The 19,720-nt window shown below is 36.9% G+C and overlaps 1 protein-coding gene across 3 annotated transcripts in view; it reads left to right on the plus strand.

Moving 5' to 3' along the window:
- Positions 1–19,720, plus strand: part of DNAI4 (dynein axonemal intermediate chain 4) — a 105,951-nt gene that overhangs the window by 69,740 nt on the left and 16,491 nt on the right. For 2 of the 3 annotated variants that reach the window (XM_040232643.1, XM_040232641.1), the window contains 5 exons: positions 4,980–5,188; positions 11,116–11,202; positions 12,546–12,697; positions 14,293–14,450; positions 14,786–14,907. In XM_040232643.1, coding sequence (XP_040088577.1) covers positions 4,980–5,188; positions 11,116–11,202; positions 12,546–12,697; positions 14,293–14,450; positions 14,786–14,907 — 728 coding nt within the window. The remainder of the gene's footprint in view (positions 1–4,979; positions 5,189–11,115; positions 11,203–12,545; positions 12,698–14,292; positions 14,451–14,785; positions 14,908–19,720) is intronic. The other variant, XM_040232642.1, reaches the window with a different exon arrangement.

Genomic DNA, 19,720 nt, shown 5'->3' on the forward strand with positions numbered 1-19,720 from the left:
TCATTATATGTAGCTAAGGAATTTCAAATTGAAACATCAATGAAATACCACCATACAAGTATTGAATAGCTAAAATCCAAAACATTGATACCACCAAATGCTGGCTAAGATGTGGAGCAACAAGAACTCTTATTCAATGTTGGTGGGAATGCACAATAGTTCAGCTACTTTGGAAGATAGTTTGGCAGTTTCTTACAAAACTAAGCATATTGTAACCATATGGTCCACAATTGTACTCCTTGGTATTAACCCAAAGGAGTTGAATGCTTATTTCCACACAAAAATCTGCACACAGATGTTTATTGAAGCTTTATTCATAACTTCCAAAACTTGGAAGCAAATAAGATGTTCTTCAGAAGGTGAGTGAATGAAAAAATTGTGGTAAATCCGGACAATAGAATATTATTCAGCACTAAAAAGAAATGAATTATCAAGCCATGAACAGATACGGACAAAATCTAAATGCATATTACTAAGTGGAGGAAGCCCATCTGAAAAGGCTACATATGCTGTCACTCCAACTATATGACATTCTGGAAGGGGCACAAGTTTGGAGACAGTGAAAAGATCAGACGTTTCCAGGGATTAGAGGTTGGGAGAAATGAATAGGCAGAGTATGTAAGATTTTTAGAGTAATAAAACTATTCTGCATAATACTTAGTGGTGGGTACATTTCATTGTACACTCATCCAAATTCATAGACTGTACAACACCAAGAATAAACCTTATGTGAACTATATAGATTTTGAGTAATAATAATTTGTCACTGGGAGTTCACTTATTGTAACACTGTACTACTGGAGCAGGATATTGATCTGGAAAAGGCTATGTGTAAATCTGGGTGTGAGTATTTTGGAACTCTTCATTTTGAGTTCAGTTTTGCTGTGAAACTAAAACTACTCTAAAAAATAAAGTCTGTTAAAGAATAAGTTCTAAAAATATGCTTAAAGATTTAAAGAAAAAAATAAGAATACAATGATGATAGTAATGAAAGCTACATATAGAACCAAATGGAACTTCTGGAGATGAAATGCAATACATAGTACTTGAAATGAAAAAAATTTACTGCTTGGGTATGACAGAATACTAAAAGTCAAGCAAGAGGAACATTCCAAATTAAAGTACAGAAACAAGTCTAAAAAAATAGAACTTCAGTGACCTGTGTCCCAAAGTCATGTGGTTTAATATATATGTAATTAGAATTGTAGTAGTAGAATAAAGAGGAAGAACAGAAAGATATTTGAAGGAAGAATTGCTAGAAATTTTGTATATTTGATAAAACTTTAAATCAATAATTATAAGAAGCTCAATGAAACCCAAGCAAGATAAACACAATGAAAAGCACAGTGATTCATATTTTAAGTACTATATATAAAAATAAAACTTAAAAGTTACCAGAAAAAAAGTGCATTACATACAGGGGAGAAATTGATAATGGCCTTATTTTTATATCAGAAGCCAGAAAACAATGCAATGATATTTTTACCTTGCTAAAAATTCTATATCTAGAGAAAATATACTTCAAAAATCAAGGTGAAATAAAAACATGTTCAGACAAACAAAAGCTGAGAGAATTCATTGTCAGCAGACCAGCATTGCAAAAAAAGGAAGTTCTTCAGGCTGATAGAAAATAATAACAGAAATTAGAATCTACAGAAAAAATGGAGAGTGCTAGAATTTGAAAATGTGAGTAAAAGTAAGAGACATTTCCCACCATTTGAAATTTCTTTAAAGATCATGAAGTCAACAGTATTATTCTGTTTTATATGGTAAAGCAAAGGACATGGAATAACTAAGTCAATTTTGTAGCAGAAGAATGAAGTTGAAGGACTTAACCCTACTATATTACAGGTTACTGACTATAAAGATACAGTAATCAAAGCAGCTGAGTATTTGTCTAAGGGTAGACATATAGATGATTGAAACAGACTAGTGAGTCCAGAAATAAGCACAGACATATATGGTTAACTGATTTTTAACAAACATGTCAAGGCAATTCAATAGAGAGAAGTTGATCTTTTAAAACAATGCTGAAAGAACTGGATATCCTTATGGGGAGAAAAATGAGCTTTAATTCTCACCTCCTATTAAATGTATAAATTAAGTCAGAATGGACCATAGATTTAAATGTAAAAATTAAAACTATAAAGTTCTAGGAGAAGATAAAAGAAAAAACATTTGTGATTTTAGCATAAGAAAAGATCCACTTAACACACAAAATTCCCAAGTGCAGGTGAGTTCATTCGTGTCCAGCTCTTTGTGACCCCATGGGCGGTAGCCCACCAGTCTCCTTTGTCCATGGTATTCTCCAGGCAAGAATAATGGAGTGGATTGTCATTCCCTTCTCCAGGAGATCTTTCTGACCCAGGGATCAAACCTGCATCTCCTGCATTGGCAGGCAGATTATTTACCACTGAGCCACCTGGGAGGCCCCAAAATCCCAAGGCATAAAAGAAAAAAATCAATAAGACTTTTGTAAGAGTTAAAATATCTGCTCTTTGAATAACACTGCTAACAGTAGGAAAAAAATGCAGGGAAACATGCAAGCAACAGACTAGAAGAATATGTTTGCAATGTATACATCTGGCTAAAGACTTAGACAACACATATTTACTTCCTCACAATTCTAGAGACAGAAAGTCCAAGATCAGGGTGCCAGCAGGGTTGGTTTCCTCTGAGGCCTCTCTCTTTGGCTTGCAGATGTCCACCCTCTTGCTGCCTCTTTACATGGTCTTTTCTCTGTGTGTGTTCATCCCTTGTCTCTCTTGGTGTATCTCAATTTCCTCTTCGTATAAGGATATCAATCAGTGGATTGGGACCCTCTCTAATGGTCTAATTTTAATGTAATCACCACTTCAAAGTCCTTTCTCAAAATATTGTTACATTCTGACATAGTACGTTCTTGTGTGTGCTCTGTGTATCACACAGACTTGTGTCACTCAGACTGTGTGTCACACAGTCTTGTGCAATTCTTTGCCACCCTATGGACTGAAGCCCTACAGATCTCTCTGTCCGTGGAATTTCCCAGTCATCACCAGCTTAACCAGGTGGTGACTGGAGTGGGTAACCACTCCCTTCTCCAGGCGATCTTCCTGACTCAGGGATCAAATCTGTGTCTCCTGCATCATAGGTGGATTCTTTACCTCTGAGTCATTATGACTTCAATATATGAATTTTGGAGCGAAACAATTCATCCCATAACATAGAGTCATCTTATAAATTCTCACAATGTATATAAGCAATAAAGTTCTAGGTCAAGTGTGTCTAATTTGAAACACCAAAAAACAAAGCCACAGCCCCTTAACCTATTCCTAGACTTGAGCCAGTTTATAGAACCAGACTGTCTTGAATGAAGCGGAGACTGGGTCACTTTGAGAATGATTCATGCTATGTTGCCAAGAGTGTGTACTGTTAATATTTATCCCAGCTTTCTCCATAAAGATCTATAGCATTTTATTAGAAGGACTGTACATTGTGGATAAGGAAATCATCAGAAATTTCATGGATTACTGAACACTGGCTCTGAGTTCACACTAACAGGGGGACCCAAAACATCACTGGGGTCCACAGGACTTAAAATCAGGTGATCAACAGAATTTTAGTTCAGGTTCATCTCACAGTGTGTCCACCCATCATCCTGCAGGTATTTTTCGTGTTCCAGAATGTATACTTGAAATAGAAATATTTAGAAACTGGCAGAATCCCTCATGTGATCCTTGGCTTGTGGAATGAGAGCTAATTTGAGAGGAAAGGGTGAAGCGGAAGTCTCTAGAGCTGTCTATACCTATGAAAATAGTAAACCATATAGCCACCTTTCTGGAGGGATCTCAGAGATTAATACCACCATCAAGGACTTGAAATATGCAGGAATGTTGACTCCCACCGTTCAACTCATCTATCTGGCTTACACAGAAAACACATGACTCTTAGAGAGTAACAGTGGATTATTGTAAGCTTAACCAGGTGGTGACTCCAGTTGCAGCTGGTGTTTCAGTTAGAGTCTCATTGCCTGAGCAAACTAACACTACTTGTGGTATATAGTGTGTAGCTGCTGATGCTTTTTCCCTTTAGTACCTGTTGGGAAAACCAAAGCTATTTGCTCTCAGCTGGCCAGGTCAGCAGTACACCTTTACTATTCTGCTTTATGTCATAATTTAGTCTGCAGCAAGCTTTCCCATCAGCAAGACATTGCACTGGTCCATTACACTGATGGTATCATGTTGATTGGACCTAGTGAACAAGAAGTAAACTTACTGGCAAGAAATTTGCATGTCAGAGGGTGAGAAATAAATCTGACAGAATTTCAGGGGCCTTCCACCTCAGTGAAATTTCCAGGGGTCCAGTAGAATATGTCTTCTAAGGTAAAAGATATGCGGTTGCATCTGAGTCCTCTGCAATGAAAAAAAAAAAAAAAAGAGAGAGAGACAGACAGACATATTCCTAGTGGATCTCTTTACTTTCATTGGCAGTGATGTAGTCACTAAGTTGTGTTCGACTATTTGCAACCCCACGGATTGTAGCCCACCAGGCTCCTCTGTGCATGCGTTTTCCCAGGCAAGAATACTGGATTTCCCCGGCAAGAATACTGAAGGAAATGGGTTGGCATTTCCTTCTCCAGGGCATCTTCCTGACCCAGAGATTGAACCTGGGTCTCCTGCATTGCAGGCGGATTTCTTACTGACTGAACCACAAGGGAAGCCGGCTTTGCATTTTAGAGGCAACACATTCCTCATTTGGATGTTATTCTGGTTCATTTACTCAGTGATCTGAAAAGCCAATAGCTTTGAGTGGGTCTCAGAACAACGGAAGATTCTGCAGCAGGTTCAAGCTGCTGTTCTAGGTGCCCTGTCCCTTGGGCGTTATGACCTAGCAGATCCAGCGGTGTCTGAAGTATCAGTGGTAGATAGAGCTATTCTTTGGAAACTTTATCAGATGGGTGTAGAGCACCATGATCTTCTTTTCATTTGATTTAATTTTAGAACCAGAACCTGAAGAGCCCGGAGACTTTTTAGTAGATGGAAAACTTGAAGTGGTCGAAGAAGAGGCTAAGAAGGAAGAGGAAGAAGATTTAGAAATAAGTTCAGAACAATCAACAATACCAGCCAATTTGGAACGACTCTGGTCCTTTTCCTGTGACCTAACCAAAGGCCTTAATGTGAGCAGCCTTGCCTGGAATAAAGCAAATCCAGTAAGTTATCAAATGTTTTAATAATTCTGTCTCTAGGTTTTAAGGGCACTTACCAAGTATAACACTAATGATTTTCTTTTCTCATCTGTTAGGCAAGAGATTTAAATTGACATAACCTCTAGTTTTAAAATTTCTCTGAAAACAAGTTTATATTTTTAAAAGGGGGAAATGCAACAGCTAGAAAACAATGTTTTTTCTTCTTTAATATGAAAATGTCACCATTTTTAAGAGATGTACTTGGAACATGGCTGAATCTCTTTCAGATGTTGAGAAGTGAACAAGAAAATAATATATATTATTTAGCTTAACATGTTAACCAAATTCATGCACCCAAATTTGTATTCTCTTTGAAGAAACCATATTTGGAAGTATGTACTTAATCCATGAGGTTGAAAAAGAGTCAGACATGACTTAGCAACTAATAACAACAATAACAGCTTAATCCAGTGACCCTGTAAAAGTGCAAAATAATTTTGATATTCCTTAAGAAATTAATACCACAGTGGATACTTAAATAGCACCTACTATGTACCAGGCACTATTGTAAATGTTTTACTTGTATTATCACAAATCTATGAATAAGGTACTATTTTCCTCATTATGTTGCACTGAAGCACAGAAAGGATAACTTGCCCAAAGTTATATAACCAGTAGTGAAACAGAATTCAAACTGAGACATCTAGCTCCAGGGTTCTTGCTTTTACTGAAAGTGAAGTGAAAGTCGGTCAGTTTTGTCCGACTCTTTGTGACCCTATGAACTATACAGTCCATAGAATTCTCTAGGCCAGAATACTGGAGTGGGTAGCCTTTCCCTTCTCCAGGGGATCTTCCCAACCTAGGGATCGAACCCAGGTCTCCCGCATTGCAGGTGGATTCTTTACCAACTGAGCCACAGTGAAGCCCAAGAATACTGGAGTGTGTAGCCTATCCCTTCTCCAGGGGATCTTCCAGACCCAGGAATCAAACCAGGGTCTTCTGCATTGCAGGTGGATTCTTTACCAACTGAGCTATTAGGGATGCCCTTTAGTACTGCTCTGTTAAAAATCATCTTGCGGAAAATTAGATGAATCATCAAGCTGGGGAACAGTATGTTTTCTTGTAAAAAAAAGAATGATTATAGAGTAATGAGAGTTATTTTTTCCTGAGATTTATAAACTGGTTCTGAAGACATGATTCTCAACTAGTGCTTCTGAAATAACTTTTTTTTTTTTGGTCCTTTTTGAGAAATATTTATTTTGGCCTCACTGGGTGCTAGTTGCAGCATCTTTTTCTTGGTTGTTGTTTGGCTCAGGCTGTGTTGTCCCACAATGTGTGGAATTCCAGTTCTCAACCAGGGATTGAACCCATATATTCTGCATTGGGAAGTGGACCCCCAACCACTGGACTACCAGGGAGGTCCCTGATGTATGTTTAAAGTCATCAGAACTAATTTGTTTAAACTGTATTGTTTTATGCATGTTTTAAGAATTAGCCTTGTTTTATTGCTATACCTTATAAGGTACTGTGTGCAAACATGATAGTTGTTATGGATATTAAAAACCTATAATCAACCTGAAACTAACAAAACATTGTAAATCAACTCTACTGCAATAAAAATTTTTTAATGAAAAATAAAACTATAATAATTTTTGTTGAAACCTCAGATATGCAGATGACACCACCCTTATGGCAGAAAGTGAAGAGGAACTAAAAAGCCTCTTGATGAAAGTGATAGAGGAGAGTGAAAAAGTTGGCTTAAAGCTCAACATACAGAAAATGAAGATCATGGCATCTTGTCCCATCACTTCATGGGAAATAGATGGGGAAACAGTGGAAACAGTATCAGACTTTATTTTGGGGGGCTCCCAAATCACTGCAGATGGTGATTGCAGCCATGAAATTAAAAGACACTTACTTCTTGGAAGGAAAGTTATGACCAACCTAGATAGCATATTCAAAAGCAGAGACATTAATTACTTTGCCAACAAAGGTCTGTCTAGTCAAGGCTATGGTTTTTCCAGTGATCATGTATGGATGTGAGAGTTGGACTGCGAAGAAAGCTGAGCGCTGAAGAATTGATGCTTTTGAACTGTGGTGTTGGAGAATACTCTTGAGAGTCCCTTGGACTGCAAGGAGCTCCAACAAGTCCATCCTAAAGGAGATCAGTCCTGAGTATTCATTGGAGAGACTGATGCTGAAGCTAAAACTCCAATACTTTGGCCACCTCATGTGAAGAGTTGACTCATTAGAAAAGACCCTGATACTGGGAGGGATTGGGGCAGGAGGAGAAGGGGACAACAGAGGATGAGATTGCTGGATGGCATCACCGACTAGATGGACATGAATTTGGATAAACTCCAGGAGTTGGTGATGGACAGGAAGGCCTGGCGCACTGCGGTCCATGGGGTCACAAACAGTTGGACACGACTGAGTGACTGAACTGGACTGAAATAAAACATTACTTAAATTATGTGTATTATTTTGAATAAAATAAAATACTTTTATTGTGAATTTGTGTTTATAAAACTATGTTAGGGAACATCTTGTAGATAAGTGAAATTTAATAAATCAATAATAACTGGGTAATAAAGACAGATGAATCATTTTAAGAAACTGAATATACTCACAGCTAAAAATTAATATATTGCTATTTAGAATAAAGTTAATTTTGAATGAAGCTAAAAATATGACAGATGGTATCCATCATATTTATTAATTAATTCTGTAAATATTTGTTGAGTATTAACTCTGCGCAGAAACTCTGTTAAAGCACCGGAGATACAGTAGTAATTTAGTCACATGTAGGCCCTAATCATACACTAGTTTCCTATGTGCTTTAATAAGGACAAATAATACCATGGGAACACATAAGAGAAGGTTGTGAATGCTTCTGAGAAGAATTGACATCTATGGTGAGTCTGAAAGAGATGAATAAGAGTTTGTCAATGTCAAGGGTAGTGATGAAAATATTGTAAGACAGAGAACTGTGGAGACATGATGTTGATTGGGAGGTAAGATGGTGGGAGGACTGTCTTTATATTCTTTCTGATTACAAAGAAAAGTCTGGGTTTGTTTGATAATTAAACTTTTGTGCATATGTACTTATACAGTTGACCTTGAACAAAAGGGGGCTTGGGGTGCCAACCTGTTATGCAGTTAAAAATCTAAGTGTAACTTTTGACTACCCCAAAACTTTACTACTAATAGCCTACTGTCGACTGAAAGTATTACCAAACATAAACGGTCAGTGAACACATGTTTTATGTGTTATATGTATTATAAACTGTAATCTTACAATAAAGCAAGCTAGGGGAAAGAGAATATTATTAAGAAAAATAATAAAGAGAAAATACATTTATAGTCAGTTCAGTTGTGTCTGACTCTTTGCAACACCATGGACTGCAGCAGGCCAGGCTTTCCTGTCCATCACCAACTCCTGGAGCTTGCTCAAACTCATGTCCATTGAGTTGGCGATGCCATCCAACCATCTCATCCTCTGTCATCCCCTTCTCCTCCTGCCTTCAATCTTTCCCAGCATCAGGATCTTTTCCAGTGAGCCAGTTCTTCACATCAGGTAGCCAAAGTATTGGAGTTACAGCTTCAGCATCAGTCCTTCCAGAGAATATTCAGGACTGATTTCCTTTAAGATTGACTGGTTGGATCTCCTTGTAATCCATGAGATTCTCAAGTCTTCTCCAACACCAAAGTTCAAAAAGATCAGATCAATTCTTCAGGGCTCAGCTTTCTTTATAGTCCAACTCTCACATCCATACATGACTCCTGGAAAAAACCATAGCTTTGGCTAGACAGACCTTTGTTGGCAAAGTAATGTCTCTGCTTTTTAATATGCTGTCTAGGTTGGTCATAGCTTTTCTTCTAGGGAGCAAGCATCCTTTAATTTCATGGCTGCAGTCACCATTTGCAGTGGTTTTGGAGCCCAAGAAAATAAAGTCTGTCACTGTTTCCATTGTTTCCCTATTTGCTTGCCATGAAGTGATAGGACTGGATGCCATGACCTTAGTTTTCTGAATGTTGAGTTTTAAGCCAACTTTTTCACACTCCTCTTTCACTTTCATCAAGAGGCTCTTTAGTTCTTCATTTTCTGCCATAAGAGTGGTGTCATCTGTGTATCTGAATTTATTGATATTTCTCCCAGCAGTGTTGATTTCAGCTTGTGCTTCACCCAGCCAAGCATTTTGCATGATGTACTCCAAATATAAGTTAAATAAGCAGGGTGACAATATACTCCTTTCCCAATTTGGAGCCAGTCCATTGTTCCATGTCCGGTTCTAACTGTTGCTTTTTGACCTGCATACAGATTTCTCAGGAGGCAGATAAGGTGGTCTGGTATTCCCATCTCTTTAAGAATTTTCCACAGTTTGTTGTGATCCACACAGTCAAAGGCTTTGGCATAGTCCATAAAGCAGAAGTAGGTGTTTTTCTGGAACTCTCTTGCTTTTTCTATGATCAATGGATCAGCACTTATAGTACTGTACTGTATTTAGCAATACTGTTAAGTGTATGTCATCCATTTAACAGATGAATTGTCTGTCAGTGCCTATATCAGTATTGTCTTAGATGATGCAAAATACTGTAGATGCTACATGTGTTACTTAGACATCAAAAATAAAAAGATAATATGAAAAATTCATATTTTTTCAAGTATAGTGATTTATATATTGATGACAAAGAAGCAGCAATATGATTGCTTTATGGTAGCCTAGTGTAATTGATATGATTGCTTCAGGATAGCCTAGACTATACACTAATGAATGAATTGTTATAAAATTTCAATGGCATACAGTATTATAGTCATATTCATAATGCTGTATTGGAAACATTGTTACCCTAAAAAAAAGCTACTTACCTGTGATGATAGGCTGATATGCAGTTCTTCAATTATGAGAGTGAGGCATATGTATGGTAATATATAATTCTTTGAAAGCAAAGTTATAAAACAGTAATAAAATGAATACATTATTAATTTTATATTAAATGTTCACTTATGCCTATCAAAGGAGTAGACTATTATCTACATACATTTTATACATTCATGAAAAATCCTTTTCTTAATGTTTTGGATTTCTAGGCTATGCAGTTTTTCTGTGAATTTTTTCAAATGGTTGCAAATCTCCAAAAAATGTTTCAATATATTAGTTTAAAAGAATCCATTTATAAGTAGACCTACACAGTTCAAACTCATTGTTCAAGGGTCAATTATAAAAGCATTTCTGGAAATGACCTGCTGTATTAATCAGCTGAAGCTGCCATAACAAAACACCGTAGACTGAGTGGCTTAAACAACAGAAATTTATTTCTTACAGTTCTAGAGGCTGATTCATTTCCTGGGTAAGGCTCTCTTCCAGGCTTGACTATATCCTCACATGGTGGAGAGAAAGGGCTCTTAGGTTTCTTCCTCTTTTTGTAAGGAACTCAATCCTATCGAATGAGGACCCTACCCTCCTGGACTCGTTTAACCTTAATAACCTCCTAAATGTGCTATTTTCAAATATAATCATATATTATTAGGGGTTACAACTTCCACGAATGACTTTTAGGAGAGGAGACACAATTCAGTCCATAGCACCTCACTTTAAATTTAAATGTCTTCTATTTTACATTTGAAAAAATTAGGTCATCCTTAAAAACCCGTAGGAGATTATAATGTAATAATACAATTTTTGAAGATTATCTCAACATGTAAAAGAGCTTGTTAGCAATTGGTTCTTTTTTTGAGTACTTATTTTTCAGTCTGAAAATGTGATTATTGTTGTGATTTTGCTTAGGAAGATGAAAATGTAGAGTGAAAATAGATGGCATATGGTGTTTTTTTAACCTTAATTAAAATATCATCACTCTTCTTAACACAGTTCATTAATATACATCATCATACATTTGCCAATATTTTTATGCTATCCTCTCTTAGTTTGAATTTTTCTGGTTTTCAGGACCTTTTGGCTGTTGGCTATGGACACTTTGGATTTAAGGAGCAAAAAAGAGGACTGGCCTGCTGTTGGTCAGTAAAGAACCCCATGGTAACTTGAGCAGGAATGAGATCTATTTTTATTTAATTAAATGTTGACATAATTCTCGTTAAGTAGTAGATAGTCGTATTTGATAATTAAGCAAAGTCAAGGAAGTGTTATCATGTAAGACTTTATTTTCTTTGGTTTAAATCTGTAACAATTAAATAATTAAAACTTATTCTGATACTTTATAGGATAAAGTAAATTCACTACTATGTGCTGTTAGATCTGATGACCCAGGGCTGAACCATTATTGTATATCACTGCCTGTTATAAAGAAAAATACTTGCAAATGCAAATTTTAATAATTGTTTCATTTACTATTGGATTGTTTTTCAGTATATGAATAACTCATCACTTTATAAGATAGATTTCTGTTATCCTCAATAGATGTAAAATAGATTCATATAATACTTACTGTTATGAGTTTTTAAAGAAAATGAAAAGAATCAGTTATGTTTTTTGCTAAATAGCTCTAGTCAATCTGTCACTTACAAGTTTGCCTTTAGTTTAGTTTTTTTTTTTTTTTTAAATCGCACCATGTGGGATCTTAAGTACCCTGACCAGAAATTGAATCTGCACTCCTTGGATTGGAAGCAGAGAATGTTAACCACTGGACTCCCAGGGAGGTCCCTTTACACTTAGTTTTACTTTACAAAAGAAATGAAAAGTGGACCACTTTAAAAAGATCAGAAAGGCATACAAAAATAATTGGAGTTCTTATAAATAACTCTCATCTGTTAGGAAGTTGGGTTTAGATAGCCTAAAAGAAAGGAAGAAGCAATTTTAAACATGTGGATTGACAGGATTCATCAACAGCAAGTTGTCTTCTTTTCCAGGTAGGTTGTTAGAAACAAGAAAGGATTTGAATTGGACATTCAAACAAAACAATAAAACTCTTGACAGAGTTGTAGAAAAGAGTAACTTAGAAAGTTTTAGAGCCTTTTCTATCCTTATTTAGAAATGATTAGATAATGCAAGCATTAGAAACAGATACTGGGAGATAGGAATATATGCAGGATAATTTATTTGGTGGAAATTATTTGTATTTTTAAGAATGTAGACCTGTGATGGAAAATCCTGTTGGAAGATTACCCAAAATGATAATTACTGTAGAGCTACATGCTGTATTTTGCAAAATTACTGAGCTCAGGATTCATCAAAATAAAGGAAATGAACCGATTGAGGTTTTGTTCTCATGTATATAGGAAGTTAGGAGTAACTGAATGCAGGTTAACTCTCCTCACACCCCCACTGCCATCAGCCTAGTCTTTAGTCCCTATCACACCCTCCTGTACTGTGGTCTATAAAACCAAGTTTAAATTGTAACATAATATATATTTTTTATTCAGTGGCCAGAGCGTACTTATCAGAGTCCATATGGAGTTACTGCTGTGGATTTTTCAATCGGCTCACCTAACCTTTTAGCAGTTGGCTATCACAATGGCACTATTGCAATTTATAATGTACAGAACAACAGTAACCTTCCGGTTCTGGATAGTAGGTGAGAAAATCCAAGAATTAGATAAATATATAACATATACTTTTTTTTCAGGAGAAGAAAAAAATTAATGTCATTTAGTTTTGAGTGAATGTTTATACTCTTATTGAGAGTGATACCATTATCTTTCAAACATTTGATAATTCCTCACAACATCTCTCCAGCTGGAATGCTCAGCTTTAGCATTTCCTTATCATCTTTTCTGCCTGCTCACCAACAAACTTCTTTTGGTGTATGCTGCTGCTTTTTAAAAAGCTAAATTTTTTTCCAGCTTTATTGAGGTATAATTGACAAATAAAAATTGAGTTTATTTAAGTTGTACAACATGATTAAGTGTACAATGTGATGATTTAATATATGTATACACTGTGAAATGATTAGTGCAATCAAATTAATTAATGCATCCATAATCTCACATACCTGGAGAAGGAAATGGCAATCCACTCAATTATTCTTGCCCAGAAAATCCCAGGGACAGAGGAGCCTGGTGGGCCACAGTCTATTTCATTACAAAGTGTCTGACTTAGTGACTAAACAACAACAACAACCTCACATAGTTACCATTTTTTTGTGTGTGGTAAGAACACTTAAGATCTACTCTTTTAGCAAATTTCATGTATGCAACATAGTATTATTAACTATAATCACCATGATATGCATTAGATTTCAAGAACTTTCATTTTATAAATGAAAGAAATAATTAATGTGACATATTGAGAAAATAAAAAAAGTTTAAGGTGAAAGAGATCGAAAGATACGTCAACTTTTTATAATAAACCTGATATTAGTGGGGCAAAAATGAGGTCATATATTCATATTAGTGTTTGAATAAACTTCAGAAGAACTGGAAATAGGCTTTAAAGCAGGTGTTTTTTAGCTTAATTTTGAAATTATTTGCATAGTTTTGTAAGTGGAGCCTTGTGTTTATTTCCAGGCAGAATTGTAACTTTTACCAAATAATCAAATATATATAGATTTAAAAGTATTCAGCCCTATTGCTTTGGAGGATTCACATAAAAAATCAAGAGAGTCAGTACTAGGAACAAAGCAACCCATTAATCAAAAGGAAAGTAGTAATCTGAGAAGTGATTTTAATTTTTCAGAAAAATTTTAAATCTCAGCCTTAGAGAGAATCAAGCCAGTGGACAATGCTGAAATATAAGAAGGGTGAAGTAACTATTTACTCGAATAGGACTTAAATGACTTACTTATTTAAACTATGAGAAATATCCTTGTAAAAACAGAGATACTTATATTCAATGTATCTAAATAAACCAAATTTACACAACTAGGAAAAAGTAAGTGAGTAGAGTAAAAGGAGTAGATTCTTAAAAGAAAGAAATATTTGCTTTTATATTCCTATTATGATAGCAATAAAATTTTCGTTTTGTAACAAATGAGAAAAACATCAGTGAATATTAGAAAAGTGTTTTTTTCCCCCGATTTTCAAAATATTTAAAGTTGAAGTCCAGTTCAGAACAATAAAAGCATCATTCTGTAAGTAAGTCATGATGCTTTAGGGAGTTGTCCTTATCACTTAGTATTATAAGTCTTTTTAAAAATTATGATTTTCTACTTAGTGATTTTCCTTGTTTTAGTGAATCACCTCAAAAACACTTGGGACCTGTATGGCAACTGCAGTGGATAGAACAAGATCGAGGGACAACAGGTGATGACAAAAGAGAGATACTAGTTTCTATATCAGCGGATGGAAGAATCTCTAAATGGGTTATACGGAAAGGACTGGACTGTCATGGTAAAAATAAATAAATACACTCACACTCTCTCTCTCACACACACACACATATACACCCCCCACCCCCACCCCCACACACAAATTATCTTTCTCTTGTTATGTGCTGAATTAAAAATTCCTAGTGAACAATGTATAAAAGGTGATAAATTTAGGTTTGACTAAATAAGAGAAAAACTAGGCTTGATCATTTTGCTAAGCATCTAACTCTGGTATTTGCTTATTTTAACCTAATGACATGCAAAGGATGGCAGAACTCATATTGTTTGCAGAGGGGACATATTATATCTATAATACTTTTTCATGTGGTAGATAAGGTATCTATTTTTTCTTTAAAGATTTGATGCGCTTGAGGCGAACGACTGCTAGCACCAGCAAAAAAGGAGGGGAAAAGGAAAAGAAAGGTGAAGCTTTGATATCTCGACAGGCTCCTGGAATGTGTTTTGCTTTTCATCCCAAGGTAAATTATTTCAGTACAACTTATAATTATTGAAGTGTATTAAGACATAAGGCTGGGATTTCCCTGGCAGTCCAGTGGTTGAGATTTCAGTGTCCAAGGCAGGAGGTGCAGATTCAGTCCCTGGTCAGGGAGCTAAGATCACACATGTCTCGTAGCCAAAAACAAAGGCGAAAGGTTAGCATGTTAATAGATATTGTGCCTTGTAAGCAGAAAACTAACAAACTTAAGTATCAGCCTAAGGTGAAATGGCATATTAAGTGCAGCACTTTCACAGCATCATCTTTCAGGATTTGAAATAGCTCAACTGGAATTCCATCACCTCCACTAGCTTTGTTCGTAATGATGCTTTCTAAGACCCACTTGACTTCACATTCCAGGATGTCTGGCTCTAGATGAGTGATCACACCATCGTGATTATCTGGGTCTTGAAGATCTTTTTTGTACAGTTCTTCTGTGTATTCTTGCCACCTCTTCTTAATATCTTCTGCTTCTGTTAGGTCCATGCCATTTCTGTCCTTTATCGAGCCCATCTTTGCATGAAATGTTCCCTTGGTATCTCTAGTTTTCTTGAAGAGATCTCTAGTCTTTCCCATTCTGTTCTTTTCCTCTATTTCTTTGCATTGATCACTGAGGAAGGCTTTCTTATCTCTTCTTGCTATTCTTTGGAACTCTGCATTCAGATGCTTATATCTTTCCTTTTCTCCTTGGCTTTTCACTTCTCTTCTTTACACAGCTATTTGTAAGGCCTCCCCAGACAGCCATTTTGCTTTTTTGCATTTCTTTTCCATGGGGATGGTCTTGATCCCTGTCTCCTGTATAATGTCACGAACCTCCGTCCATAGTTCATCAGGCACTCTATCTATCAGATCTAGGCCCTTAAATCTATTTCTCACTTCCACTGTATAGTCATAAGGGATTTGATTTAGGTCATACCTGAATGGTCTAGTGGTTTTCCCTACTTTCTTCAATTTCAGTCTGAATTTGGTAATAAGGAGCTCATGATCTGAGCCACAGTCAGCTCCTGATCTTGTTTTTGTTGACTGTATAGAGCTTCTCCATCTTTGGCTGCAAAGACTATAATCAATCTGATTTTGGTGTTGATCATCTGGTGATGTCCATGTGTAGAGTCTTCTCTTGTGTTGTTGGAAGAGAGTGTTTGCAGCAGTGGCCACAGGACTGGAAAAGGTCAGTTTCATTCCAATTCCAAAGAAAAGCAATGCCAAAGAATGCTCAAACTACTGCACAATTGCACTCATCTCACACGCTAGTAAAGTAATGCTGAAAATTCTCCAAGCCAGGCTTCAGCAATATGTGAACCGTGAACTTCCTGATGTTCAAGCTGGTTTTAGAAAAGGCAGAGGAACCAGAGATCAAATTGCCAACATCTGCTGGATCATGGAAAAAGCAAGAGAGTTCCAGAAAAACATCTATTTCTGCTTTATTGACTATGCCAAAGCCTTTGACTGTGTGGATCACAGTAAACTGTGGAAGATTCTGAGAGAGATGGGAATACCAGACCACCTGACCTGCCTCTTGAGAAATCTGTATGCAGGTCAGGAAGCAAGAGTTCGAACTGGACATGGAACAACAGACTGGTTCCAAATAGGAAAAGGAGTATGTCAAGGCTGTATATTGTCACCCTGCTTATTTAACTTCTATGCAGAGTACATCATGAGAAACGCTGGACTGGAAGAAACACAAGCTGGAATCAAGATTGCCAGGAGAAATATCAATAACCTCAGATATGCAGATGACACCACCCTTATGGCAGAAAGTGAAGAGGAACTAAAAAGCCTCTTGATGAAAGTGAAAGAGGAGAGTGAAAAAGTTGGCTTAAAGCTCAACATTCAGAAAATGAAGATCATGGCATCTGGTCCCATCACTTTATGGGAAATAGATGGGGAAACAGTGGAAACAGTGTCAGACTTTATCTTTTGGGGCTCCAAAATGACTGCAGATGATGATTGCAGCCATGAAATTAAAAGACGCTTACTCCTTGGAAGAAAAGTTATGACCAAGCTAGATAGTATATTCAAAAGCAGAGACATTACTTTGCCAACTAAGGTCTGTCTCGTCAAGGCTATGGTTTTTCCTGTGGTAATGTATGGATGTGAGAGTTGGACTGTGAAGAAGGCTGAGCGCCAAAGAATGGATGCTTTTGAACTGTGGTGTTGGAGAAGACTCTTGAGAGTCCCTTGGACTGCAAGAAGATCCAACTAGTCCATTCTGAAGGAAATCAACCCTGGGATTTCTTTGGAAAGAATGATGCTAAAGCTGAAACTCCAGTACTTTGGCCACCTCATGCGAAGAGTTGACTCATTGGAAAAGACTTTGATGTTGGGAGCGATTGGGGGCAGGAAGAGAAGGGGACGACAGAGGATGAGATGGCTGGATGGCATCACTGACTCGATGGACATGAGTCTGAGTGAACTCTGGGAGATGGTGATGGACAGGGAGGCCTGGCGTGCTGCAATTCGTGGGTTCGCAAAGAGTTGGACACGACTGAGTGACTGAACTGAACCGAACTGAACTGAAGGTGAAATGGCACTTTCCAGTTGGCTGTCCTTCATCTGCATTTTAGAGGAAAGGTCTGTATTTCTGAGCAACAATAGAAGGATTATCTACTCAATTGCTCATTTTAACTTGAATGCCCCACCTTGCCCCTCTTGGGTACTCTCCTGCTCTATCATAGTGACAGAAACCGAATCCACTATATAGTCTTCCATATCTCACTGTGAGTGGTGACTCTCATGATTCTGGGGATTTGGAAGACCACTTCAGATTATCCCTATCAAGACCAAAATGAAATCAGAGCATTGTTAGTAAAGTTCTGCTTTTTTAATTCTTTTTGCCTGGAGGCTCTTTGGAATCAGAAAATTCAGCCACTGTGACTCTTACAAGAAAACATTTCCTATATATTTTCTATTATATGTAATATGATCATCTCTTTAATGATACCATTATTCACCTATTTATGCAAACCAAAACTTGAGTTCTTACTCTATTCTACTCTATCACCCACATGATATTTAGGTTTTATCATCCTACTCCTTTTAGTCCAAGCCTACTATTCATATAGTTCAGGCTTTTATTATTTTTACTTTTATCACTGTGTATGTGGTCACTCAATTGTGTCGAACTCTTTGTGATCCCATGGACCATAGCCCGCCAGGCTCCTCTGTCCCTGGGGCTCTCCAAGCAAGAACACTGGGGTGGGTAGCCAATCCGGTCTCCAGAGGATCTTTCCTGACCCAGGGATGAAACTCTGGTCTCCTGTATTGCAAGCAGATTCTTTTACCTCTGAGTCACCAGGGAAGCCCTTTTATCACTGCAGCCATATTCTCACTGCATTCATTCTCAAATTCCTATAATCTGCTTGTCATCTTGACTCTAGAAGAGTGGTTCTCAATGTGGGCAGGGAGGGGAGTACTTTCCATCAGGGACATTTAACAATGTCTTCTTCAGATATTTTTGGTTGTTGCAGCTGTGGGAGGTGGGATGTAGGGAGGAGAGTTATATCTAGCGAGCAGAGTCCAGGGATGCTGCTAAACACTCTACAATGCGCAAGACAACCACCCTCCTCTCCCCACCTAAACAAAGATTTAGCTGGCTCAAAACATCAATATTGCTCCTTTGATTTCTTCTTTGACTGATAAAGCATGTTATTTAGTTTCCAAATATTCACAGTTTTTCTAAGGGTCTTTCTGTTGGTTTCTAATTCAATTCCATAATGATCAGAGAGCAAACTTTTTATAAACTGAATCCTTTTGAATTTATTGAGATTTGTTTTAGAGCCTAGAATGTGATGTTTACTTGTGAATATTCCCTGGGCATTTGAGAAAAGTGTATATTCTGCTACTGTTGGGTAAATGTTCTGTGAATATCAATCAGGTTATGTTAGTTGATGATATTGTTCAAGTTTACTATATCCTTCCTGATTTTCTGCCTGTTTCTTCCATGATTTATTGAAGTTTTGACCATAATTGTGAATTTGTCTTTTCTCCCTTTGAAATCCTATCAATTTTTTCTTTATGTATCTTGAAGCTTTAAGTACATAAGTGTTTAGAATTGTTCTCTTGATTAATCGATTCCCTTATTATACAGTGACCTTATTTATAGCTGGTAACATTCTTTACTCTGAAATCTACTTAGTCTGACATTAACGTAGCCACTATACCTTTCTTTTAACTAAGATTAGCACAGTTTATCATTTTACATTCTTTTACATTTAACCTATTTATGTCTTTATATTTAAAGTATGTTTCTTATAGGGAGCATATTGTTGAATTTTGCTTTTTTATCCAGTCCTAGAATCTCTGACTTTTGTGATATTTACACAGTTTACCTTTAGTTTGATTGTTGATTTAGTTTGGTTTGAGTCTGTCATCATTCTTGACTAATTTATGTTTGGGAAGAGATGAGAAACATATTTGACCCCTTTGTCTGGAGGTAGGACTCTGAAGGGCTATCTCAGCTCCAAAGCTTATTATAGGTTGGACTGACCACTCTGTTGCAGATACATCATAGTTTAACTTAAATCTCTGCCTATTCCTGTTTCCCTCAAAGAGGTTGTTTCTGAGAGAACTTCCCAATAAACCTCTTGCATGGAAATCTCAGTCTCAGGTTTATATAGTGAGGAACCCAGCTTTAGACAGCAACCTTGAGGAGCTCTAGAGAAAGACGTTTATCTGTGTGCTAAGTTGTTTCAGTCATGTCCAACTCTTTGTGACGCTGTGGACTGTAGCCCACCAGGCTCCTCTGCCCATGGGTTCTCCAGGCAAGAACACTGGAGTGGTTTGCCATGCCATCCTCC

The sequence above is a fragment of the Oryx dammah genome, unplaced genomic scaffold (assembly GCF_014754425.2).
Source record: "Oryx dammah isolate SB20612 unplaced genomic scaffold, SCBI_Odam_1.1 HiC_scaffold_28, whole genome shotgun sequence".
NCBI lineage: Eukaryota > Metazoa > Chordata > Mammalia > Artiodactyla > Bovidae > Oryx > Oryx dammah.